The following is a 27,935-nucleotide window of genomic DNA, read 5'->3' as shown; positions in this document are numbered from 1 at the left end:
TGGCCCACTTTAACCCCCCCTGCTGACAACAATCTCCCAGATACCAGGCGATTATGTGAATGCAACTGGATGTATGTATTTCAGATTCAGTCCGAGCTGGGTAAAATGGTTAAACAAACTGGTGCGATATGATAAAAGTGAATCAGAGTAGAGGTTGTCTTACTATTAAGATGTGACCAATTCAGTAATAGCATTGTAAATTATAATACTCTGCCGTGCATAAACACTTATTTCTTATATCTTTGCCCCAGCTGTAGTTGCCATTTAAGTCTTTTGAAGGTCCGCAGCTTTAACTGTTGCTGTCATTACTGCTGATTGATGGTATTAAGGGCTGTAGACTGGAGGGACTCTGGCCAAAGAAGCAGATTAGTCTAAAATATTTGCTGTTTACCAGTGGGCCACATCTGGCCCTCAAGCCATTCACATTAAAACTCTGTTGCACTTTCTCAGCGGCATGTGATGTAATCTGACCAGGGTGGGAAATTAGCACTAGCCACCGGGCAAAATGTTGATAAAGGTTAAGGTGAGGGTTTTCAGTTTGCCTTTGCCACTTCACGGTCTGGTCAAGGCAGATGATTGAAGAGACAATTTCTTCTGGTGGCAGCTTGGTGCCTGGTGAGATTTTTGATTTTACAACTAATATGGACTAAGAATGAAAGAAAGTTGTTCCTTGGAACAGTCTTGAAGGACTGGAAGCTGAGGAAGAGGAGCTCAGAGGGATCAGGAAGGGCTGTGGGTGGGTTAGAGTGCATGTTAACAGCTTTGCCATGCTGCCGTTTACTGTAAACATGCTAGTGGGCTGGATATTATGAGGGAGGCCCTGGTGGAATAAAGACGGGCAGTTTACGTGAAGAGATTTAAGACTGTCAACAGCTAAGTTTGGATAGAGGGCAGCTGTCGATAAAAGTTGAACGCAAGCGGGAAGACGGTTGGTTAAAAGTTTATTTCAGGTGATATAAAACTGAATTCTTTACTGTATTTACGGTATTTTTAAATTTGACACAAACAGGACACACAGATAATGCGGTTTTCCTACAAGAAAAGCAAAATACAAACCCTAATACTTAGATTAGTAGCAAAATAAGCTTTATTATTTCTAAAATGTGCAATTATGCAAATTGCAAAACTGCTCACAGAGAAGTATTTTTAGCCTCCTTAAATAAAAAAAAACAACAAAACTACTTCTGCATGGTGTGACAACTAAATGTTGTTTTGCCAGTTTAAAAATGTAATATACACTAAGCCGCCATCACATTCAGCAGTTTATTAAATTGCAACCTCACGTCCTGTCGCACAATTCTAACCATAAAACATATTTTATCAGGACAGATAACAGACAAGCTGCTAAACTGCTTCAGAGGAAAAGAGAAAAAGCTTTTAATACAATTAACTTTAGTTTTTATTTGTTTTTAAGTCAAACGTCTTTGCCACGTTGCTCCTAGCTGACATGTGCTCCAGTTTTAAACCAAACTATAGATTATGTCATTTAAGGCGCATTTCTTGTAATTACAGAGCATGTGGACTCAAACTCTCTAAAACCTATAGTCTGCTTCTCTAAATAGTCCACCCCTCCCTCTGTAAATGTTGTGTGAACGACTTGAATGGATACTTTTGGGTTTTTATTATTATTATTTTATTTTTATCATGGCACCTCAGTCAGCCGAGGATCAGACAGGGCTGTGTTAGTGCAGCAGACCGTTATATAATCAAGACAGTCAGCACCGTGACTGGTCAGATACCCAATAGATTGGGTAACACTGCGTCACGCCTACACAACTTAAAGCCTGAGAAGAGGGAACTCAGCATTGTGGCATGATATAGGGAATTGGGTAACAACAGTAAAATCTGTGCCGAGCTCACGGTGTTCCTCGACAGTCTTTAACGTTGTAAAACCAGGTTTTTCCAGTCTTGAACATCCACTTATTTTCCCCTCAGATGATTACAGTCGATGGAAATAATTGCAGCCGTGGCCTGGCACGACGAAGACAGTCTGTCCCCTGATAATTCTAACCTCAAGCAAATCAAAATTGTTGACCTCAGCCTTAATTTGTATGTGGCGTGCACCAATTTTATTTTGCTTCTTCTTTTTTTGTTCGGAACCTAATGTTTGTGGTTTCTCCCCGTCATGTGGAAAACGGTAAAATCTGCAAACGGCTTCAGCGCAAACTTGACTTGATGCGCTCTGAGCGCATAGACATGCGCATAGCACAGTCATAGATGCCCCTGTGCAAAAAAAAAAAACCAATAAAACCTGCTTATTAAGGGCTTCATGGGATTATATGTACCGTTGAGTATTTGTGCAATCATCTGAAACATATAAAAATACTGTATGATGCAGCTATCAAGGCCAGGAAAGCTACACCCACAAAAAAATCCCTGTCACCACCTGTCCATACCACCAAGCCCTCGTGGCAATTAAAAGACACGTGAGGCTGTAATTTATGTTGGTTAAAATATTGCACTTGTCATCACTGCGCAAAACGGGCAACTAGTGCTGCATCAGAGCAACCCTGAGCTGATGGTCCGTTTTTATCAAGATATCATGAAAAGTTTTCGGTGTAGACTTAATATCTCTATCACAGAAGGGGGCGAAAAGAGGGTCTGATGGGTAGCACTAACCTCCTAGCTTACAATTACACGTGTTCAGACATGTCATATGCTGGTAGGGTGCTTTGGAGGGCACTGGGTGGAGAGGAAGGGGTTAAGAGTGTACAGTTTATTTTGGGCAGGTGGGTGGAGGCTGTTGGAATGTGCCTGATGGAGGGTGATAATGTGGCCACAAGGAAGCTCAGATCCTCAGCAGAAACTTTGCGTGCCTCTATCAGTGCAGAGCAGTTGGAGCACTTTCAAACTGAAAACTGCCCTTTTTTCTTCTTTATGTTTGTACAGCACAAATAATGTCTCAGTGTGGCACCACAGGTCCATAGTAGTGGTTACAAACACAGGGGACAGGAGAGAATGTATAAGAACATTGTACAGAAACAGTTACAAAAAAAATGCATCCTTAATCACTTTACAAGACAACAACAGGATCATAAAAGCTCTAGTGCACAATATAAATCCAATAAACGCAAGATGTGGATTCAGCGAACTAAAACCAGCCCACACCCAGCTTTTAGTCAAGGTTTGCCCCAGGCTGTGGTGGAAAGATATATCAGCAAACCTGCATTCCTGGTGGATCACCCAGCCACCTTCCCTCTATCTCGCCTCTTTCGCCTGAAAGGTCAGACTAAATGAAGCCGAGAGGTCTGCCCTGGTCGGATGTCTGATTACGCTGTGGTTTTAAATTAATTAATCAGACTATTCAAGGCATTTTGCCAGCTGCCTCATATCTGGCCGAGGCAGAGCGGTGCCAAATTAAATAAAAGAGCGAGGATTTATACAGATATCAAATAATGCCAGGGTTGTTGGATTATTTGATTTGTATGTCTGGTGAAGCTATTTCAGTGATACCACCGCAAACGGAACACATGTATGAGCGTCCCTGATATGTCTGACTCTTGGAATTATCTGTATCAGTATCACACTCCATTTTTATTCCCAGCAAGTTATTAAATTAAGCCTATAGCTAGGAGACCTGCATGCATTTGTTTCCATCAATCTCCACTGAAATACTGGGCGATTTGAGTGGAGGCTTTTTATGGCATAATTATTGATAAAAACTTGGAAAGCTTTGAGAGAGAGTTAAAAATCCAAATCAAATTAGGAATCGAAATTCTTACATAAAATGAAGGATAACTATTTATAGCAGCTTCATTTATTATTTCATGCATTCTGGTGTTGACCTGATCACCTTTTAGAAATACTGAGCTTTTCAAAACAAAGTTGATGTACAATAACAATCAGGTTTCAGTTATTATGTTGTCTCTTTGTGGTGCACATGCCAGCATAAAAGGCTACCTTTTTTATGAACACTATCCTCCTCGGGCCAGAGGCCATGCAAAGCCTTTGAAGTATCCCGTCCTGTGTCTCTGTCTGCTTTAAACACCAGCAGCTGGGCAGATGGAGCCCAGATGGACAGTAAAGAAGGGATGTCTTTAAAAATTCATGGCACTCACAGTGATCAGGGCAAATGGAGAGAGGGGGAAGGGGGACTGGCATTAAACATTAAATTGCTAACACACACATATATATTAGGAGGTATGGGGGCGAGGGGCTGTCTGTTAGTGACTACAGGAAGCGTAGCTCCAAAGAGAGCCAATTGGGAGCGACACTTATTGGGATTGCCCATCAGGTTTCTGCTGATACAGCTGCTGAAAGGTGCTCAGTGGGTTTATGTTCTACTTTAGCAAAGCCGTTTGTTCTGATTTGATGTAAGTGAGTTTCATTTATTTATCACAATTCTGTTTATTCCTTCTGCTTCTGTATAGCCCACAAGCTCCTGTTGAAGGGTTTGTAATAAAATGCAATGAAATGGAACTTAAACCACATCTTACTGCCCTTCTTGGATTCCATAATCAGCTGACCCTTTTACTGTTAATGACTGACTAATGTCAGACTATGCGTCTGTGTTTGATCAATATTTCACATGCTATTGAGCTTTTATCCGATCCATCTGCTTGGTTTTATCATTAAGAAGCACAGCGAGCGATTACTTTTATCAAGCGCATCATTTGGATTTTCAGACCTAAGCCAGATATTCTGCAGACTCATTCCTACTCTAGTCTGCAGGGTTCAAAATGAATCAGCTCAGGCATGTTTCACTATGCTGTGAGACGCCTCTGTTTGCCATCTGTGTTTAACAAAGTGACAACACAGGGTTAATGGGCTCTGCTTATGTCATGAAAACAAAAGGCAAAGGAATAAGGCCACAGCAGCACGGGAAGACCTCTCAGTCTTCCTGTTGAAGGGAGGAGGTGGAGCAGCAAAGGGGGAAAAAGACCGTCAGTTGGCGCTGGTCTTTGAACCGCTGCCAAGTAGAGCATGTAGTAAATGCTCGTTTTGACTGCGAAGCCCTGCGGAGCATTTGAATTGTGTCCAACTCCTAGTGTGCTTCATGGAGCTGATGTCAGAAAGTGTACAGCCATGGGGATTCTGGAAATTGGCAGGAACTCAATATGGGGGAGGAGAGGTGGGGGCTGCAGCAGGAATGTAAACAAAGATCGTGTAAAGGCTGAGGCTAGCTCTTTCATCCCTTCTTTTTTCTCTGGTTGCTAAACGTTACTATTTTTGTGTAGGCAGCTTCCCTCACGACATGTATTGTCTTTCTCAAATGTATCAAACATGTAAGCCTTTGTCAAGAATGAGGAAATTGCTTTTCTAAGCTGGGAAGACCCAAGATGCTCCACATTCTTCATATTTGTAACTTTTTAGACCCTGTTTTTCCTTTAGAAAGGATTATATGGATGCTGCTTCATTCTTTCTTTCTTTGCTCTTTGTCCCTCCATTAGAAACTGTTTTTTTCCTGCATTCATACAGAAATAGATATGTGCTGAATATTTTGTGTCCTCGATAAGCACTCAACAAAACCAAAGTGGCTTCTTTACCTACAAGGACACTGATAGGCATTCATGTGAGAAAAAGCACTATGTGGATATTGAAAGCTTTCATTTGTAGAATACTCAATTAAGAAATAGGTCAAAGAGAAATAAGATGTGCGCAGCTGTACATTTTCAAGGTCTGAGATTGCTCTTTGTCTCAGTGTGAAATGAAACTGTACAGGAACGCACTGGAACAGAGATCTGCGTGCTTTGAAATGTGGCTTAAATGGTCTATGCAATCAATAGGCCAGGCATGCTGCAAAGCAGAACCCCCATCTCAGACATAGTTTCATAAAAGACTCTGTTAGTTCCTTGATCCGTCATCATCACATTAGGCTCAAGCAAGAGCACTCAAGCTGCCCTGTCTTGTCAGTATGATAATAGCTGACCTTTAATCATTATATGTGTATGAAAAGAAGCCGGGGTTGCCTGTTCATACCACAGATATAAATGGTCATTCACGATGTGTATTTTACACCACTACGACGTGATAATAAACCCTTTTCCACTGCGGATACTTTGACATGTCAAGGCAAGAAAATAAGTCATTTTCACACATGAACTTTGGACCGTTTTGGAAGAATGAGGTTTCTCCGGCTCACATGTAGCAGGAAATGGTCAGATTCATATTTAGATCACCTCTCAAATCAAGAAGGTCAAAGAGCAAATCTCAAGTTTTAGGCGATTGTGGTGCACATACACAGAACACTACACAGTTGTATTCATATTTAGTAATAAGGGGGAGGATGGATTTTCTCACTTGCCACTATTTGCAAGTGCTTGCTGAAAGGGGGCCGTCTGATCCTTGGGATTTCTCTTTAATATTGTATAATATACAATATAAAGCACAGCTATTGTGAATTGGCTCTTTATAGTTAAAATTGACTTTTTTTTTTAAATCAGCAAAGACCAGCTGAGAGCTCATGAGCGCCTGTTATGCTTCACGGTCACCTTAGTCAGCAATCTTGGGCAGTAATTACAAGGCAGTGATGCTTTAGGTAGGCCATGTGACATAAATCTTACACGGTTTGGCCTTGTATTTAAGGCAGTCGTGATGCCACGTCAAATAAAAAAATATGATTTTTACCGTGGTGATAGAAGTGCCATTGAGGCTGTTAGTCTTTGTGTTTAACTTGCCATGACAAGATTTTTTTCTTTTTTTCATGTGATGATATCTTCACATGAAAACATGGATGCTTCAGATTTTTCCAAAAGTGACATCAGTCAGTGCCTAAAGAGAAAGAAAGAGAGGCTTGCTCCTGTTCAGGCCACAGCCCAGCCCCATGTTGACTGGAGTGGGTTTACTCCATCTCTTAAGAGCCACACGCACAGCTATCTGCTCTCCATGTGGGCACAGTGGCCCATATTAGTTTTTAAGGCCACTGTTGTTAACCATTAAACCCTTTGCCTTGCCTATCAATCATACTGATTGACAGCCCAAGCACCCAGCCAAGTGTCCATCCCCCCCCACAGCAAGGTGCTCCACACTGAGCTATTTTTAGTCCAGTTCTGTTTCCTGATGATGTGTCTTTATGTCTTTGTCTCAGTGTGTTGGAACAAAGGTATAAACCCTCCTCTGAGACATCCTGCTTACCATCTTTGTCCTTATCTTACTGCCTTCAGACGCGAGCATTATCATGGCATCTGCTCTGGCGCTGAATAAATACCTTCATCTTTCGTAAGGCGCTCATTAGAAGACTATCTAGGTCACGCTTTTGCTATTTTTTTCTTTTCTTTTTTTTTAAGGCAAGGCTGGTTTGCGTGTTCACTTATGGAGACTTAATAGGAAAATAATAGTTTGAGCCAAATTGAAAAGACCGAATGCTCTGTGTCAGTTACTTAGCTACTGTTTGCTAAGAAGTCAATTTATGAGCTTAAATTGCTGCTACACCCACTTCCCCTGCTTTTCCGCCCATGCAGCTTTGCCTTCCTCAGTTTCGAGCATCCATCAACGTAATGCTACTCATTAGCAGTGCGGTTACAAAGGATTGCTTACAGCTACCTACTACACATCAGGCTCTGGGGGGCCACCTGGCTGCTATTTCTGATTCTTATCCAAATCCCTAAGCCACGGCAGCTGACCCGATAGTAGCAGGAAGGAATTTAGTTTGTGTAATCGCGGGAGGGTGCTCATTCTGGTTTAATGTCTTGTCTTCATCAACTGCCTTTCACCTTTTTCTCATGTCAGCAGGGGATAGTGTGTCTCCAATAACGACCAACAGAAGCTGAGCATTAAATCCTTTGGCAAAGCCCTGAAGATGTGGTCTCGCTTACAGCCTTTCACACCATAAAGAAACTATGCCCTCACTGTTTGCTGAATTTCTACAGGTGTTTCCCAGCAAAAGGAAAGCTTGTGGTGGTTTCATGGAAATGAAGTGGAATCATTTTTATTTTGTAGTAAAACACCTTTACCTAGTTTTGCTTTTCAAGTATTTATTTAGTTGTTTACTGCATTTCCAAACTGATATAGTTCAGCCATGGAAAGCTTTGAAATATGCCCTTAATCTTAAATCATTCCCATGTATTAAGGGTCCAGAAGAAATAGGAGTTAAATATTGCTGGTGTTGTACCACAGTTGGCACATTCAAAAAAACATGGGTTTTATTCAGTAGCTATGCAAACTACTCATGTCCCATTCTTGGTTTCTTTTTCTAACTCTCTTATCGCTGTCTGCCATTTTTTGGGCCACATATGACTGTTGCAGATAAAGCAACAACAGTTACAGTCAGCCACAGCGCTGGTGTTTTCACGCAGGCTGTCAGCTCCTTGTCCTCAATCGATGGAGCTGAATTTATGAGGTCAGTTCGGATTATGATCTCCTTTGATCCAGTCTGTCAATAAAACAGCGTTGCGAGCATCAGCAGGGCGACAGCTCTATTGTTGCTGTAAATTGTGTGCTTGTGGGGGGGATGGCGAAAGGCAGGGCGGAGGGCAGAGCAGGCAAAGATGGATTCGTTTAAGATGTCAGTCCATGGGGGCATGTCAGTGCATACAGCACACTGTCTGTACGACTGTCACCTCAGTCGATTAAGTCATTTTTCAGATGAGGAGGCAATTGGATGTCAGACTGAGGAACAGTGTGGGGGGAAATAAGGAGTGGTGGTTAGAGCCCCCAAAGTAAGAGTCGCGACGGTGTCGTACTCAACTGAATATCTTAAAAGTGTAGGGCTGGAGCAAAGGACCAAGATCACTTTGATTATAGTTGTGCCATGGGGCATTGGCTTTGGCCTCTGCTGCACAAAATAATTGAACACTTCTAAAAGCAGTTTTATTTGCATCCATGTATTTGAGGAAACTACCCACTGATGGGCAGACAGCCAGTCTAAATAGGTTCCTGGAATTACTATGCAAAGAAGTTTTATACATTTACCTTGTTTTAAGCACATGTCGTCATCTGTTTTGCAATTTTGCTAGAATAGGTTGTGAAAGCCTTTTGAAAAAGGAATATCACATGTGTTCATTTTTGATAAAAGAAAGGTGTGTATGTATTACAGCAGTTGGTTTACTTTGTTTACCTGTTGTACGTTTTCAGCCACTGCAAAAGTATAAATATCTTTGCCTCTCTAGTATTGTTGAAAGGTCTTGAGCCACACCCCATTTCTTCATATCAACCTGGGAAAATGGAAAATAGGTGCAGCAATTTATCGAAACGTGCAAACACACATGGAAATATACTATATTGGTTTGTACAATTCTAATGGGTTTGAAAGTCAATATTTGGTATGATTACATTTATCCTTCAGCGCAGCCAGAAGCCAGTTGACTTGTAGTTTTTACATTTTCAGGACTAGTTTTCAAGCTACTCTTCTTTGGATGTTGGCTGCCTTTAGTCTTGTTCTCTGTCAAGATGATCCCACACTGCTTCAATAAAGGTATTCCTGTATGCTTTGTATGTAATGGTATGCCATATGGCATATCCCAGCCTTTTCTCCTTGTTTCCTATCCTTATGAATGGCTTCTCGAGCCCTCCACAGAGACCATTTCTGACGAGGCTCTGGTGCACAGTATATATAGTCCAACTAAAGGGTCAGTATTATTAAAGCCATGATTTTCAGATACTGCTGTATAGTTTTAGTCTCCGTATTCCTTTATCCTACACTTGTCCAGTTTCCTCTCTTTCTTAAGTACACAATGCACACCATGCTAAGATATGTTCAGTTTTCTGATAATAGCTCATTGGGAGTCACCTTGTTGGTGCCAAAATACCATTTTACATCTGTCAAACTGTGCTATCTTTGCCATTTTTGATTTAGATTCAACTAAAGAAACCAAAAAAAAGGGGGAGGCGGGGTTATATTTTCTGACAGGCTGCTAGTATCAAAGGGCCTAAAAATAATATACAGGGAGTGCAGAAGTATTAGGCAAATGAGTATTTTGTCCACATCATCCTCTTCATGCATGTTGTCTTACTCCAAGCTGTATAGGCTCGAAAGCCTACTACCAATTAAGCATATTAGGTGATGTGCATCTCTGTAATGAGAAGGGGTGTGGTCTAATGACATCAACACCCTATATCAGATGTGCATAATTATTAGGCAACGTCCTTTCCTTTGGCAAAATGGGTCAAAAGAAGGACTTGACAGGCTCAGAAACGTCAAAAATAGTGAGATATCTTGCAGAGGGATGCAGCAGTCTCAAAATTGCAAAGCTTCTGAAGCGTGATCATCGAACAATCAAGCGTTTCATTCAAAATAGTCAACAGGGTCGCAAGAAGCGTGTGGAAAAACCAAGGCGCAAAATAACTGCCCATGAACTGAGAAAAGTCAAGCGTGCAGCTGCCAAGATGCCACTTGCCACCAGTTTGGCCATATTTCAGAGCTGCAACATCACTGGAGTGCCCAAAAGCACAAGGTGTGCAATACTCAGAGACATGGCCAAGGTAAGAAAGGCTGAAAGACGACCACCACTGAACAAGACACACAAGCTGAAACGTCAAGACTGGGCCAAGAAATATCTCAAGACTGGTTTTTCTAAGGTTTTATGGACTGATGAAATGAGAGTGAGTCTTGATGGGCCAGATGGATGGGCCCGTGGCTGGATTGGTAAAGGGCAGAGAGCTCCAGTCCGACTCAGACGCCAGCAAGGTGGAGGTGGAGTACTGGTTTGGGCTGGTATCATCAAAGATGAGCTTGTGGGGCCTTTTCTGGTTGAGGATGGAGTCAAGCTCACTCCCAGTCCTACTGCCAGTTTCTGGAAGACACCTTCTTCAAGCAGTGGTACAGGAAGAAGTCTGCATCCTTCAAGAAAAACATGATTTTCATGCAGGACAATGCTCCATCACACACGTCCAAGTACTCCACAGCGTGGCTGGCAAGAAAGGGTATAAAAGAAGAAAAACTAATGACATGGCCTCCTTGTTCACCTGATCTGAACCCCATTGAGAACCTGTGGTCCATCATCAAATGTGAGATTTACAAGGAGGGAAAACAGTACACCTCTCTGAACAGTGTCTGGGAGGCTGTGGTTGCTGCTGCACGCAATGTTGATGGTGAACAGATCAAAACACTGACAGAATCCATGGATGGCAGGCGTTTGAGTGTCCTTGCAAAGAAAGGTGGCTATATTGGTCGCTGATTTGTTTTTGTTTTGTTTTTGAATGTCAGAAATGTATATTTGTGAATGTGGAGATGTTATATTGGTTTCACTGGTAAAAATAAATAATTGAAATGGGTATATATTTGTTTTTTGTTAAGTTGCCTAATAATTATGCACAGTAATAGTCACCTGCACACACAGATATCCCCCTAAAATAGCTAAAACTAAAAACAAACTAAAAACTACTTCCAAAAACATTCAGCTTTGATATTAATGAGTTTTTTGGGTTCATTGAGAACATGGTTGTTGTTCAATAATGAAATTATTCCTCAAAAATACAACTTGCCTAATAATTCTGCACTCCCTGTAATTTAATAATAATATAATTTAATAATAATATAATTTAAGTACAAAAATTCCAAGATGGCATGAAATATGAAGTCAAAGTCAAATTATGAAGACACAAGGGGTGGCTCCCTCTATCCTAGACTAGGTCTGGGTGCTTTATGTCAAAATATATTAGATTTGCTAAATGCAGAGCACATACATTGCTTTTTTTAATATTTGGAGTCAAGGTTTAAAGCAATAGTGTGAATGCACTTAAGTTTATTTATTTTTTTAATCCTCCCTCTTCAAAAGTATTATATCATGATAAGCACTGACGGCCCACGTCTGTGAACTCTGCACACGGAAACTATAATTTCAGTTGTGCTGACATTGTTTGATTAGCAGATGAATGCTGGATGTGTCATCGTAAACAAGAACACGAATGGAATCTGATTCCTTTTCTTTCAAATGTCACACAGTAAAAACAGAATTCCTTTCTTTTGTTTTGTGTTTTTTAACCAGCGTCAGTGAATATTAACATTACCGTAAAGGTGTTAGTGCTGATTAAATGCAATGCAGGGTATTGTGTTTTGTAGCAGTATTGTGCTTATTAAGTTGGACGATGCCTCAGTCTTCCAGCCTTGCTCTATAAGGAAATGAAGGCTGACTGTACATAGTGTTCTGACTTCTGCTCTAACACGTTTCAGCCTATAAAAATAGTGATCCACCTCCACCTCCATACCCCACTAAAACCTGTAAGCTGGCCATCTTAAAATAAAATTCCTGTCCAAGCTGAACACAGTGATACAGAAAATAACAAAGAGTATAATCCAAACGTAAGTAAATTATGTTGTGTTTTCTGAATTAGGCGTTAGGTGTTACTGCGTGTGCTTCTTTTGTTATGGGTGGTAGGGGGGAGGCATTTGGTCGCCTGTAATGGTGATGAAGACTCAGCAGTATCCTGAATGTGTGAATGTCTCAGGCCGCTCTTTTTTTTTTTCTTTTTTTTTTTAATGATCTTGCTGTGATGACAACTTTAGTACTCACGCATTGTCATCTTTGCAAGTGACAAACCAAAAACCAAGAGGAAACACTTCATCTCGTCTAAAGCCTTGTCAAATAACTGAAAACAGTTATTTTCAGTTCTAGTCATCTTGTTAAAAAATATCATCTGGTATAGCAAAGTAATTAAAGCAAAAACAGTGTATAGTTAATGTTGAACTCAGTTTTTCTGCCTTTCTCATTTAAGCATATTGTAAACTAGCTGCCGGGAACATCCCTAATTTGAGTATAGCACATCCTTTATTTTTGTTTTCTCTGTCAACCCAACTGCCAATTTTAGATACCAACACCTAATGTTGTATAGGTCTTCCCTGTGCTGTCAAAACAGGACTTTTTAAGTGCTGTCCTGTGGTATCTGACACTGGGAGTCTGCAGTGGGTCCTTGGATTATTGTTGATTGCCGACAGGCTTATTCAGGGGCATCTTGCACACACTCATTAGATTTGGATTTAAGGAGTTTGAAGGCCAGGTTAGTGCCTTGTGCTCTAAATGCCTTATTCCGTTTCATGAGATTCTGTTGAACTTTTGGGCTTTTAGAGATGATAACCAGAGGTTGTGCTTCACAGAGGCAGTTTATCAATATAAAGGGAGCTAAATAAAGCAAACCAGTGTTAACACATGCATGCTGACTGAGCACTTCAACCACGGTTACATATACAGTATACTCCTTTTAACACAGCCTTCTAGAAATTACGCCATACTAGACCTTCCATTCAGATTAGGTGGGGCAATGCAAAGACAAAGATTAATATGATGTTGTGAAACTGCTCCTTTGACACTGGCTGAAGGGGTTAGTACTGCCATCCATAGCTGCTGAAAAACAAAGATTGCTGTTGAATGAAATGCATACAAAGGGAACGTTATAACACACACAACGAGGTTATCACTGTGCATTTCAAGTGAATTATGAGCTGCTATAATGTCGTGCTGCACAAAACCAAACAAGCTCATTCACTTTATTAAGCTCCTTTGCATAATATAATGAGAACAATGCATTCAACCCTCAGCTGTCATGAAGTATACAATATATTTGTTAGTTTAAACAATATAATAGGTTATATCATGGCCTAAAGTTCAACCCTCACGTCGTCTCTGACCTATTGCACATGAAGTTAAGTTAAAGAAGGAAAATAAAATGTTTTATTGTGAGACTTAGTCAACACAGTAATGTTTGCATTTTTAACATGGAATGTTTTTTGTTTGGAAAGCTGAAGAATTTGATGATAACCTGTCTGTTATTTCTATCTTAAGTCAAATTTATGACTTTTATAGAGGCTCTTTGTTTTGGACCAATTAGCCTTTTACCTCTTTAATAACATTGTGATGCATTCAGCTAGGTTCAGACATTCACCCGCTGCCAATTTATTCCCTTCAACACTCAGCGCTCTCCTGCTGACACCTTTGGGAACATTTCCCAGACATTAGCTGAGAAGTGGGGTACACCCTGGACAGCATAGACCACTGCCTTCACACTAACAGCTACTTTAGAATTACCCCATGTAACTAATCTCACTGGGTATGAAAATTGTTACTTTTTTTCCATCCAAGTGTTCTACCTTTTTCTATATCGTGTTTTTAATCTTACCTAGCACTTAAAGCATGTTTAGCACTCCAGTCTGCATCCGGAGACACACTTTAACATCGTCTCACACAGACTGATGGTAGGATTTATAGTGCCCAAGGACATTTCAGATATGTAAAGACAAGAACTGACAACAACCTTCTGAATAGTAAAGTGCTTTAACATATGCAACAAGTTTCTTGGTGGCTATACGTGATAACTGGGTAACCAGTGAGGACTGTATTGGGACCATACAGAAGATGTGACTGAAACAAATGGCCTTATGTACTACCACACCCCACCTTGTCCATTTCAAACATCAACATTTATCTTGTATGATTTGACAGTAGGATCATTCAAAAAAGGAAGATCAAATGGCTATTGGGCTTTATTTTTTTTTAAAAAAGTGTATGTGCCCATTTTTGAATTATTTCAAAAATTATGTGAATTATTTCCTTTTATAGTTAAGTTACCTGCTGCACCCCTGGAAAAAAAATACTGTCAAAGTGATGCAATTTAGGTTAGATGAGAAGAATAGAAAGCCACCACGAGCACGAAACGTTACTACTTTTTTCTTCTGTCTTGCTCTGACCTACTGTGTGTTACAGGTGTGTAGGTTAGCGTGCATGTGTTTGTGTGTCAGCCTCACCCCAAGGTGATGAGCAGGTGTAAGGAAGCATGTAGGTGATACCCTTGACTTCTCTCAGTTTTTGGTTTTCAGTTGCAAGCCTCTATTATCTGCTATGTGACACTTGTGTGCCAGCACACCTGCCATTTGCATTAACAGTGGTGCGGCCAGCCCCTCTAAAAACACACACACATGCACTCCGACTGCACTGTTATTGTCACTTCAGCGAGGGCTGCAAAGGCTGCTCTTTGGTTACTGATTATTTGTAGTATAAAACCACTTTGTTTTTGTTCCGACCCTAGTTTCAATTCATATGTAGCCGGCTGTCACTGACCTACATACACAGGGTGTCAGGGTGGGAAACTATCAAGACAGCAGTAAAACAATAAATCACTAACAGAGTAGAGTACATTTGGTGACCTTTCTACTGTCGCAATTTACCCCCATAACACTCCTGTCTTTAGCTGTAATTATGAGTTTACTGCTATAAGTACAGTTATATGAATTCCCACTTAAAAGAGCTTCAAAGAGCTAGTGCAAGTTTCAAAACACAATAGTCATCTCTGCAATCCCAGTTGTCTTTTTTTGTTTTTTCTAGAGGATTGGAACAAGGGGCATGAACCCTGTGCTACCAGTTGGCCCAGTTTCTAGTCGTTTATCTAGTTTCTAGTAACAGCGCTTTAATCCAGGAGAGGCCCCTGCCCCGGTGTGCATACTATAGACATGAAAGTCTATACAAGCCTAAAACATCCACACCCAGCTCAGCCTGATAGATACTCTACATATGTAAGTAGGTAGGGTGGTAAATCTACACAAGGGTTATATATACATAAAACCGTGAGATGGCCAGAAACAGAAGAGTGTTAAGGAAGTAAGACACAGGCCAGCAAAAATGGAAAATTATACAGAAGCTGAATCAAAGTGGGAAAAAGCCAACAGAAAGAGTTAATGAGTTGCTTTGCAACCACATGTTTCACAGTAACTTCAGTGCAGCACAGAGTTGTTTTTTCAAGTCTGTGCAACTTTACTGCCGTTCTTTCATTTGGTGTTTAGATGTAGCACGGTGGAGCAAACCCTCCCATAGGTTTACTGTCAATCGCATTGTTTCCATACTCACTCATACCAAGTCAGTAGATAGAGTACAGCAAAACTACGATCATGATTTATGATGTGAGTGAACTAGAACTAAAAAATAACTCATATCTTAAAATGTGGATTGTTGCCTCTATTAGATTAAGAGTATTGCAGTCCAAGTAGACATTTATGCAGTTTTATACTAACTGGATTGGTTATTTGGCTTTAAAACAATATTGTTAAAGTATAGTTAAATTGTTCGTTGTTGCTAAGCAGGACAGACTACCTCACCCACATCTATCATCAGTGAAACCTGGATGAAACCTGAACCTGGATATGCACAAGCATACTTTGTTAACACGTTTCAGACTTCACTAAAGATTACTCACTTGATTAGTTTGCAGAAAGACTGCCAAAAATAAGCACGCCACGGTCTTTGAGTGCTGTAACACTAACACATGAAAATGTTACCTTTAACTATTACATCAGGTGAGACCTTTCAGTTTTTTCATTTATCATGTGTGGCGTATTTAAATCTACAGTAGCGATTTCCATTGTCCTGCTTTGTTACCACATCGTGAGCATTAAATGGGGAATGGAATCTGAATGCTTCCCTCTAGAGAAATATTTATTGGTGTGATTAGGCAGGAGAGAGCAAATAAAGCAACATGGGGAGGGGGTGGTAGCTGGGGAGAGGGTAATTTCTAAGATTTATGGCGCGGCACTTCACAAAATGCATGCATCCTGTAATTAAAACTCCCCCTTTGCCTCCAGCAGGCGTCTACATTAGTTGGCATCCCCCACAGCCCTCTCCGGCCCTCTGTTAACCCTTACCCACTAGATAATAAGATCTCACGACTGCTTGGCGTCAGTAATTAGAGCTGAATGCCACAGAGAGGGGCAAATTTGGTAGCAAGATACAGGAACATTGTGCGATAAAGGCTTTCCTTTTATCCTTTCTTCTTCATGTAGCAAGCACAGGTTACAGGACAATATGGAGGATTATTTTACATCTTTTTACTAACTCGTTTGATAAATTCTTTGTTGCATATTACTCTTTGACCCGGAGCAGGAAGGTCATGAGAATTTCCCAAGTCAATCATGCGTTGCTTTCATTTTGTCTAATGGCACGTATCCTATTGTACACACCCTAGATGCTTTGTGTTGCATTCCTATGGGAATGCTGCTTTCATGACTTGTTACTTTTCTGCAATGGTGGGTTTTTTTGTTTTGTGTTTTTTTTGTTTTGCGTATTAACTATGTGGAGGCGTCTGCCGGCTGCTTGTTTTGTCCACCAACACACCAAAATCCAAAGAGCTGCAATTTGCTATCAGACAAAATGTTCACAATGGTTATTTGCGTCAGCTTTGTGCTGAGCCGAGTGATTTCCTGACGTGATATCAAACGCGCTTCACGGGCGTCTGCAACATCAGGGTTCGTGGCTTGGCTGCTGTTTTGGTGGCTGTGTAGTAACAATACGCCTTGGTGCTATTTTCTGTGGTTTTGTTTGGTGGTGCTCAGTTGTACATTGTGTTTCACAACCTTCTATTTTCAATAACACATTATGAAACTCCGTGACCTCACTTATGCACGGTGTGATGTACAGTTGTCGATACTCTCGCGCTTTATCGAGCCTTGTAAATATAACTGCGGACGCCGCTGAAGTTTGAAGATGGCGAATGTGTGCCTGCTGCTTTCTCGCTTTCGAATAAATGCGAGCGTGTAGTAAACAGAACTCTAAGAGGATGTTTCACAGTCACGTTGAAGAAACTAGGCAGGAAAAAAAACATCCACAGGCTCGGTGGCCTCATTGTCACCCCCTCGAGTAACCCCCTTCACTTTTACTGCCAACTTTCACTGACGTTTCCGAGGCCCCAGGCCCCGCTAACAGCTGTACCTAATCAAGTCCTCATCAGGCCACAAGGTCTACTGTGTCTCTCAGATCTTCTTATTATCAGACGGAGACCCCCACCTCCCGTCTTGTTGTTGCATATTACAGCACTGACTAATCATTATCCATATTTTAAAAATACTTTTATTGTAGTCTCAGAATTTAAAAACACCATTAGGGCTGAACGATTATGGAAAATAATCTAATTGCGATTTTTTTGCCCCAATATTGCGATTGCGATGCGATATGCGATTATTTTTTAAGGTCTTTGTCTTCTGTATTATTAAACAAAGACAAGCAATACATCATATAGTATGGCCAATACTATATTACATTAATTTTAAACTGTTCTTTCCTGGAAGACAGACCTCTGTTATGATGACATGAGGTGATGCATGAATTGATGACTGACATTTTTATTTAACTTCTTCAATCACAACAGTATATTTGAACATACACAATAGTTTATTTTTAGCTTACAAACATCTGAGCATAAAGTGCTGACAAGGAACCCTGGTGTAAACATTAAAATGAAAGTCAGTACAATGTGCAGATTGCAGAAATATACATAAAAAAAATCAGTGGCTTTACCACACTCAGTTTTTCGACATCTGTGAACTACTAGACAGTCATTCAATTAAAAAATAATATTAAATAAATAAAACTAATAAATAAAAAATACACACATCTTACTGATCTCTGCAGTCAGTAACATTACACATAAAGTGCAAACATAATAGCAATTGTATAAACACACACACAAACACGCCTTTAAAACTTAAAGGCGTGAAATTGGACGGTCTAGCCTTCTGAATCAGAAGGCTAGTTCTGATTAGCGTCACCGCTGTCTCGGTGGAGTTTAATAAACTCGGCCGTCTGCTTCTTGCTATCTAAAATATAACCAGACACTGGTGTAAATTCTCGACTGTCTCATACTTCTGTTTAATAAGTTTTCTGTTTGACGTTTAGTCAGCTGTGTGAAAACCAAGGAGGAACCCACCCGGGGGATTAATAAAGTTTTATTTTATCTAATCTAATAACTTTAATCTCAGCCAAACCGATTTACTCACGAACAAACAAAACACTGAAAAAAGCCCAACAATAACATTTTTAGGTTGTCTAAGTGACTTATATATTACGTTTAACCCGAGCAGCGAAACTCCGCGGTGATCTGAAAATGATGTGCCGGGAGTTGTGCCGTTCTCGGCCGCATCAGTAACCCTCGAGCTCCCGGCTAGCTGTCGAGCTGGTGGGTAGCAGACGCCTCTGAAAACGTCGAAGCACTTTTGCAAATATGGGATATCTTGATAAACCGAGCAGATATTTGATGTTTACACAACTACTTTCTCGCCTGAAAATATGTTAAAAGTTTATTTTGTGACCCAGAAAGATTAGTATGAGTAATTTTAAAACTTAGTAGCGGCCGCCATTGCTGGAAACTGGAGTTTGGCTGGGCCGCGCTATGAATTCTGGGATATGGTAGTAATTTGGACAGCCTTCGGCACGTCGCTGTGACGTAATCGGTCTACAAATGCGGCCTCAGGAGGATGCAGCCCATGAATTTGGACATGTCCAGAGTATAATCGCAGCCTTTGCGGTTAGAAAATTGCACTTGATCATGTCGCGATATTATCGCAAATGCGATATATCGTTCAGCCCTAAACACCATCTATCCACTGTCTCTTCACAGCTCTATGAACTGGATGGAGACCCAAAGAGGAAAGAGTTTCTGGATGACCTCTTCAGCTTCATGCAAAAACGAGGTATGTTTTCATATCCTTGTCCCCCTGTGTCAAATTTGATTTCACTAACTATAGGACGTCCTATTTATTCCATTTCTTATCTTGCTGTATCACATATCCCCGCCTTATCTCCGGCCGCTGTCGTTGGCAGCTTCTTAATGTGATGAGGAGAGAGGATGATCACCCACCCCCTTCTTTCTCTGATATATGACACAGCACTGTCTACTCATCTTTCACTGGCATGGGTGGGGTCTTTATTCATTTCAGCGGTAATTGCTTTATGGTCACACAGCAAGTCGGCGTTCCCAGGCTATAACTAGAAGGGACACACTGTATCGATGCTTGAGGATGGATTAGTTTACCTTCCCATCCTGCAGGCTGTCCGCATAGCTCGACCCCCACTTCTAACACTACATGCATAACCACTTTTCACTCTTCTTATCTAAACACCTAACAAGAAAAGTGAATAGTTTGTATTTTCTTGTGTTCAGTGTGCTAACGCCAGACTGCCAACTTGAGATAATTATTTTCTTGAAGCCGTGTTGATTTCACAGGATGCCAATGGCTGATATGATCAGATCAGTGGGCGGACGACTGACATGGGAGAAAAGAAAAGTTTGCTCATGACTGAAAAAACAAAAAGCCAAGCAGTAGTAGATGTTCACACAGCCTCTGGTAGTGTGCTCCTAGATTCTGAAAGCGCCATCTCTAGGCCATTATAAGAAATATGACGTGAGAATTATAATCACTGAGAAGACAAATTGATTAAAAAAATGCTTTGATTGGTTTGGTTTTTCAGCCAATATAATAATAGCAATTATACAGCATATTAGTAATGTAAATGAAAGCGTTTTATTCCGTACTTTGACCTTGAGCAATAACTAAATTCTAATAATCTTCTCAAATAAAATCAAAATAGCTGTCACAATTACTCTGCCTTTTTTTCCAGACATTTTTAGAGCAACTTCTTTCTCATCACAGTTTGTCTTAGCTTGTTTCCAATTATCTTTACTAGCCGTAAATGAGTCACACATCTAAGTTTTGATAAACTGCCCTTTGGGTATAAAAACCTGTTTCTTTGGACATCCCCTGAACCCCCTTAACCCCGCCCTCTGGTTTAAAAGAAAAGTTATTTTAAAGAAGATTTCCAAGTAGTATTTTAAATGTGGATTTGGAAAAGACAAAGTTTATTGTGCAGTAGTAGAGTTTCTAATTCCCCTAATTAGATAAAGATCCCCTTTTCAGTTCTGAGAGGAACCACAAATCTCTCTGGGGTTGTGTCAGGGAGGGCAGCAAGTGTAAAAGCTAAACACGTGGAGTTGCCCACAGTGGCGTGCCCTTGTGAATAAGCTGAAAAGTATCTAATGATAATAACGTGTTGTTGTAATTGAAATATTAGATATTTAAGGTAAATACTTGTAAAAATGACAGTTTTCAGTGGAAAAATAGTTCCAGGTTTTGAAATATAAGAATTCAAAGTTAAAAAGTGAGGGCTGACCTCTGAACCCCATCAGGAGTGGACTGGAAAAAAGCGTGGTCATACAAGGACACAAACCACTGACGCTCACAGGAGTTTGATATATTTGATGCTTGTTCGTTTCTATGTAAAGCCGTTAATGTCATAAGTGGTCTTACTCTGCCCATTGTTTTGTATTTTAACATCTAGCCAAAAGACAGTAAATTGTTCTGAATCTGGTTGATTATTTGTGGGGTTGCCTGGATGCCAAGTTCGTTGGTTCAGCTCAAGGGTAAAAGCAAACCTAGTGTAGTTTCCTAGCACGGGCGAAGCATCTATTAGATCTGCGCGTTGGTGAGCTCCGCCACTCGACCGCAGCACCGTCACTCTGAGCACTTAAACAACACCTTGCACTGGCAAATTACTGTTTGCTAATACTGAATGGTAAAAGTGTGGTCTTTTAATCGTGACAAAAGAGCCAAAGAAGGTTTTGCTACAATTAAGTTGTGAGCTACAGCACTGTCTTAAACATGTAAAATGAATGGGTGTGACCGCGCACCACCTTTATTGGCTAAAGGGAGACAACTGTTATTTCAGGTACTGTTGTTTGTCTTTGATGTTATTTCATATGTATTTTATTGGTGGAGCATGACTGTATTTTTTTCCTGTTTCCTGTTGCTGCAGGAACCCCAGTGAATCGTATTCCCATCATGGCCAAACAGGTCCTGGATCTGTACATGCTGTACAAGCTGGTAACAGAGAAGGGTGGCCTGGTGGAGGTTATTAACAAGAAACTGTGGAGGGAGATCACCAAAGGACTCAACCTGCCTACCTCAATCACCAGTGCAGCCTTCACTCTTCGCACACAGTCAGTATAAAAACACTCGTTTAACTGGTGCTTAAAGGTTACTCAGGGCGTTTTCACACCTGTAGTTTGTTTACTCTGGCCCGACTTTGGTCATGAGTTTGTAAACTTGTAGTTTTTCCTTTGGTTTGGTTTGACTTCACATGCAGAAGTCCAAAATGCATCCGTTACTACAAAACATGTAAGAATGTTCAGTCCACTCATTTGCCGGATGTGTCTGAGGCGGGAGCAAGAAAAATAAATACAGGAAGAAGGTGCCGTGTTCTGGTCTACTGGAGAACATGGAGAATTTCTTTTCATTTCACGGTTAGTTGTTAGCACATCCATAGTACCTTTCCGCATTAAGAATACAAAGCATACATGGCTACGGGACTTTTTTTTTTAACCTGAAACGTTTAACGTACACCTGATAGTTGGTTCGCATCATTTTCACACCTTCTCCAAAGGGTCTCGGTGCTGTTGTTTTGGTCCACACCCAAGTGTGATTACTGTGTTCACAACCAGACACACCAAATGGGGAAACAGAACCAGTGTCCGATTTAAACTGACAAAATACCGTGTGAAAATACCCTTAATAGCACCCTTTTTCTTAATTAAGCAATTAAGCAAGAGTTAGCTAAAGTTAAATCGTTCCATACTTGTTGCTGTAGAAATTAATCCCTGTATTAAGACCGATCAGTCCTAGTTAGCTGAAGTTGGGCCAAACTTTGTCTTCGAAAACTCAGAAGGGCACACCTGTTGTGCACTTTGTTGATTTCAGATACATGAAGTACCTGTACCCATATGAATGTGAAAAGAGGGCACTGAGCAACCCCAACGAGCTTCAAGCAGCCATCGACAGCAATCGACGGGAGGGCCGGCGACAGAGCTTTGGCAGCTCTCTCTTCACCTACTCTCCCAATGGGACTCCCACCATGCTGTCCTCGCCGAAGCTCCCCACGCCCAGCATGGGCTTAACAGTGGGCACCAACGGGACCTCGCTGGGTCACATCCACAAGATCAAGAAAGGTGAGATTTGCTTATTGCGCTGCATGCACATCGAAGAAAATTTACTGTTTGAGGGACATGTTCTTTGATGTTGATTGTTTTGAACAGTGTTGGTCAAGTTACTTGAAAAACGTAATCAGTAACTAATTACTGATTACTTCCCCAAAAAAGTAATCCCGTTACTTTACTGATTACTTATTTTCAAAAGTAATTAATTACTTAGTTACTTAGCTACTTAGTTACTTTTTAAAAACATGATTTACAACCTGAGGAGGTGATAAAGCGATAGATCTGTCAACCCAATTCTACTTTTTCTGCATAATCCATCATACAAAATGTAATCAAATGGAAAAGTATCTTTTTTTTAACTTGTTTTATCAGTTTTAATCTTTTAACTTCATGCATGAAGCAAAAATAAAATTATATGCACCGTTCTCTGACTTGAATAAATTTGTTTAACATTTAAACCTATTTTCTACACATTCCAGCACATAAAAGAAAATATTTTTTGTGTTTACACTCAGTCTTTCAAATAGATGCAAGTGAAACACAGCAGAAAATAAATAAAGTCAAAGACTCAGCGGTCCTGTTGCTCTATTTTCACCTGTAAAGCAGGAGTAGGGTAGGCGGAGGTTTACCCTGGTGCAGGTGTGCCGAGGCGGTCAGTGGAAGAATCCGTGAGTTTCTCTGTGAATTACCCATTACGTCGTTGCGCACTCGGTGCTTGTTTAGGGGGGGGGGTTTTCGCTGTAAAAAGAAGTTTTCTTCCCACGCACAACGGACACTGTTTTTGTAACTTTTTATGGAATCAAACTCAAAGTAAGGTCAGTACTTCCACGCTTTAAACGCTGCACGCTCATACTCTCTCCCACAATCGATATGTGATCCACTGTTGATCTGCACACAGCTGTTGTCACAAACGTTGCACTTGCTTACGTCACTGTCATGAGACATTCTCGCAAAAAAATCACGGTTTTAGTAATGCAGTAACGCAGCGTTCCTACGGGAAAGTAACGGTAATCTAATTACCGTTTTTGCAATAGTAATCCCTTACTTTACTCGTTACTTGAAAAAAGTAATCAGATTACTGGTTTTGAATCAGGTTAAAATACATGGATATGGCAGTAACTTTGTCTACTCTCAGGTCAAAATGACAAATTCAAGTCAAGTATACGGTTTGTCAGTATAACGTGACAGTATAACGATTTACTCTTGACTGTGTTGGATCAAAGTTTTGAAAATTTAAGTTAAAATGAGGATCCACTGTGAAATCTTGAGAATTTTACTGATAGCACATTTATGATCAGAGATCATTTCTGCCAAATTTATCTCTTAAACGGAAACTCCGATCTTCAAATAAAGAAATAGCATCAAATCTGATTTGCTGTCATCTCTCTCTTTAAAAGAGCTTAACCCTGGGACCTTCCCCTAACACACTGCATCTTATTTATTATCTGTTTTCTGTGGTCACGCTGAAATTTATGTCTGGGGACTATAATGCATCATATGAGTTTGCTTGACTTTGAGTTCCCCTTTCTCTTTGTGCTGCTGGGCCAGAAGAAGAGGGAGGCCAGCCTCTGGCAGGCGTCAGCATGGCTCGTTTGCCAGCGGGGGGCTTGGCAGGTCACTCAGTGGCTGCTGTGCAGGCAGCAGCAGCCCATGCCGCCATGGCTGCTCAGGTGGCCGCTCTGGAGCAGCTGAGGGACAAACTGGAAGCAGGCGAGCCGCCAGAGAAGAAGATGGCGCTGTCTGCCGAGGAACACCAGCGACTGCTGCAGAGAGCGCTGCAGCAGAACCTGCTAGCCATGACTGCTCAGATACCTATGAACATTCGCATCAACAACCAAGGTACTGAACAGTGGAGCTCTGACATATTCGGGTAGAGAGAGAGGAACAAAACAACCAGTCAGACATGACTTTCATGTTTTGCACAGTAGCTGCAGGCTGTTCTACACTCTCGTTTGAGGAAATTCCTCCTTTATCTAATCAACATGAGATAAAAGAGTACACCACCTTTTTTACATCTCCCTGGTTTCAAAAGCTCAAAGATGCAAGAACACTGATTTTGCTGATGTGAAATGAAACTGTAATTTCTCACTTATTCTCGATTGTCAAGAAAAAGCAAATGGCCAAGTCCAGATAAAAAAGCAATATTAAGGTTGCTGGGAAATATTAAGTCGATAATGTCAGCGTGAGCGCTAGCAGCAGTGATCTGTGTATGAAAACACCCACGTGAAAATGAAAATGTCACCTCTGGTAGTGGTTAACATGTAAATGAACAGTAAAAGAAGAAGATGAATTAATGTATTTCAAATGGTAACGGTCGGTTATTAGAGTGCATTTTTAGGGACATTCGTTTGTTTGTTTTTAACTATTCCAGAGTTGAAGTTTATTTTTGTCTTTACTGCAAATCAAAATGAACTAAAAATAAAAATCTGGAGTTATTACGACATCACAGTTACTCTTGGCATCACAGGTTTTTACATTTCATTGTTGCCAGTGCGAGCTAGGTTTGACACATTTCCCTTTTCATGACAGTTAGTATCTCAATGCATTCTTGTAATCTCACCACAAACCACAGCACCCAACTGCGAGAAAGTAACACCTAGCAGGGCTATAGGTTGACCTGCTTAGCTTATAGAAGCAGCGTGCGTGCATACATACATGCATGATTATCTGTGTGGGGATTCCCTTCTGTAAGCACGCACCTTGATCTTATAGAAGGATTTGTCTCGGTTACTGTCTATCTGATCGTGCACATGAACCATTTCTCGGTAAGTGACTTATGAGAAATGTTCATTGGGACATTTTTGAAAAATTCAGTTTTGCTCCTACTGTGGGACGGTTTTGTTTCTCCATTTGGTTTGAGTATTCTTAAGTCAAATCTGGATCCAAAAATGAATAAGGATGAAAACTGCTTTCTTCCAGATGGCAGACAAGACTCAGCTCTGAACCTCACCACCAACGGCACAGGGAGCATCAGCATGTCCGTGGAGCTCAATGGAGTGGTATACACTGGTGAGCAGCTCCTCTGTAACTTAAGGTGACACAACAAAATGTCAGATATGAGCTCGCTGCTTCGCAGTTAGTCATGAAACGTTAAGTATTTCCAGTAAGACTCTTGGCTGACTTACAGATCTGGAGAAGCATCAGATTGGTATAGAGACCAGCCCCCTTTCTTCCTCCGAATGTTCCTATCAGCACCTTTTTTGTTTCTGTTTCATATGTTGTTTCGTTGCTTATTTGATTTGTGAAGAAATGGAGAAATGATTATAGCTGTAAGAGATGTTACACAGAGCAGATTATTCCTGTTTTGTGGCAAAGCAGAGTTGTGCAGTAACATCGTAGAGTGTTGTTGTTGGGGGAAGATTACCAAGTTTGGTAAGACCTCAGTCTCGTGGGCCTAGACCCCTTGGATAAGCTGGCTGTTGGAGATTGCTTAATGTCGTTAGGTGAAATTGGTCAGAAATAGGTGTACAGTTGTGCACCAAAGAGCTCTTTGGGACTGCTTTAGTCACTAGCAGAACGCTGCTGTCTCCTGTAGTTTAAATGGCAGGTGCCGGCTTGTCTGCACATTCTCACTGACTATTTGCAGAGCTGCAGTGAAACGTCAGTGTGACTCAAATGGGAAACTGAGCACGTTTACCTTGAAACTAAAAACTAAACTAAAAATTTGTATCTGAAGCTGTGTTCACACATGAAGTGATTCTCAGTAACCAGAGGCATTGAATTGCGTTAAGAGAATAAAAACGGGGCGAAGACAAAGTTGGCAATGTGATTGAAGTATCTATCAAGCGTTGATAGCCGGTAGTAAATAGAATAGAGGGTTACCTAGGTAACTAGAGCCTGAATGTTGTTAGTGACCAGCTGTCAGCTTCAGATTGATGCGTGAAGAGCAAGTCTCTTCTGGTGCAGCTTAAACAATGCGTTTCAAATGGCACAACTTTTTCTTTGAAAGTGAATGTTCGCTTTTCACCGTTTGACTACTAACAGGTGAGCAGTTGGCACCTGTGTCTGCAGACAAGTCAGCTTCTTCCACACAAACTACATGCGACTATAGCAGTTGCAAGGAGGTTTTTGTTGAAGCACCTTCCCCCTCGAGCAACCACTCGCCAGTTGGTCAGGAAAGGCAGTTTTTTTCCTAGCAAAAAGTGGTCGCCAAGCGGTTGCAGATCAGTATATACAGACTGTAATTCAAAGCATTTGACAGATGTTTTGTACTCTGACTCCTTTTTGTTTTCCCTCTTGTCGTTTTCTATCCAGGCGTTCTTTTTGCTCAGGCAGCACCAGGGTCAGCCTCGTCTGGTGCATCTGCATCGTCCGTCACCAACAAGGCTCCCAGCAGTCGCGTCGCTCCGCAGCAGCAGCAGCAGCAGCTGCAGAACACACCTACCTCAAACTCCAGCAACTCATTGTCTTAACAAACTCCCAGCCTTTCCTTCATTCATTTTTTTATTTTATTTACCACGCTAAGTGAAGCCAAAAAGCAACCTCATTTTCTATCTCACCAATGCCAAAAATAGAAAAGAAAAGAAAAGAAAAGAGAAGAACCATAAACCATACAGAAAGACACAAACTGGAACTCTTTTCACTTGAAGTACACTATCTCAGGTTTCCTCTCACAAACTCTTTTGTTCTTCATCGCCAAAATGATCTTGAAAAAGCAAAATCTCCCAACTGAGAGCCAGTATATGCTAAACAAAGACATATGCACAGCCTGTGAATTATTTATTTCTGCATCAATGTACAGATTATTTGGAGAACAAAAGAGAAGATAAAAACTAGGAAAGCATTGTTTACACACACAAACACAGCTACTGACTGACAATGATGTTTTATCCTTCAGGGGAGAGATTTTATTTTAAGTTTTCATTGTCATTATTGTCATTATTTTATTCTCTTTATTGTTTTTTTTTTTTATCATTTAAATCTTTAACAATCTTTTCACTGCAGGAAAAAAATCTATATTAAGAATTCTATACCAAAAAAAAGAATATCATCTATTTTTAATCAGAATAACTTTAAGGATAAGTGTTGTTTCTTCAGGGCATATATAAATATATATAAATATATATAAATTGTACCATTGTGACCTCATTTTGGGTAAAACCTTATACACACGGCAGCCGTTTTGAGTGTCTGTGTGAGATAACAACGCAGGTCTGTGCTCCTGTCGTGTGGGGACGTATGCATTACATCACAGATTCTCCTGTGAATAGACAGAGTGACGTCGGCGTCCCGACTCAGACTAATGCAAAGGAGCACGCATTGGAGGCGGGTATAGTTGTTCTTCCTGTGACGCTCGGCTAATTTAGCTAGAAAATCCA

General features: G+C 40.8%; 1 protein-coding gene across 1 annotated transcript in view; it reads left to right on the top strand.

The window, feature by feature from the left end:
• arid3a (AT-rich interactive domain 3A) overlaps nucleotides 1-27,447 on the top strand; it is a 41,958-nt gene extending 14,511 nt beyond the window's left edge. Inside the window, exons 4-9 of the mRNA XM_085372403.1 lie at nucleotides 19,249-19,321; nucleotides 21,441-21,624; nucleotides 22,382-22,629; nucleotides 24,169-24,456; nucleotides 25,537-25,626; nucleotides 26,872-27,447. Of these exons, the coding sequence (XP_085228529.1) occupies nucleotides 19,249-19,321; nucleotides 21,441-21,624; nucleotides 22,382-22,629; nucleotides 24,169-24,456; nucleotides 25,537-25,626; nucleotides 26,872-27,029 (1,041 nt within the window). The 3' untranslated portion in view covers nucleotides 27,030-27,447. The remainder of the gene's footprint in view (nucleotides 1-19,248; nucleotides 19,322-21,440; nucleotides 21,625-22,381; nucleotides 22,630-24,168; nucleotides 24,457-25,536; nucleotides 25,627-26,871) is intronic.
• Nucleotides 27,448-27,935: the final 488 nt, after the last annotated feature.

This window comes from Diplotaxodon limnothrissa, linkage group LG15 (genome assembly GCF_057381915.1).
Source record: "Diplotaxodon limnothrissa isolate DT_005_m linkage group LG15, D_limnothrissa_male_GT1.1, whole genome shotgun sequence".
NCBI classification, from domain to species: domain Eukaryota; kingdom Metazoa; phylum Chordata; class Actinopteri; order Cichliformes; family Cichlidae; genus Diplotaxodon; species Diplotaxodon limnothrissa.
Note: the sequence above shows the minus strand (reverse complement) of the source record. Positions and strands in the feature narration are given on the sequence as shown.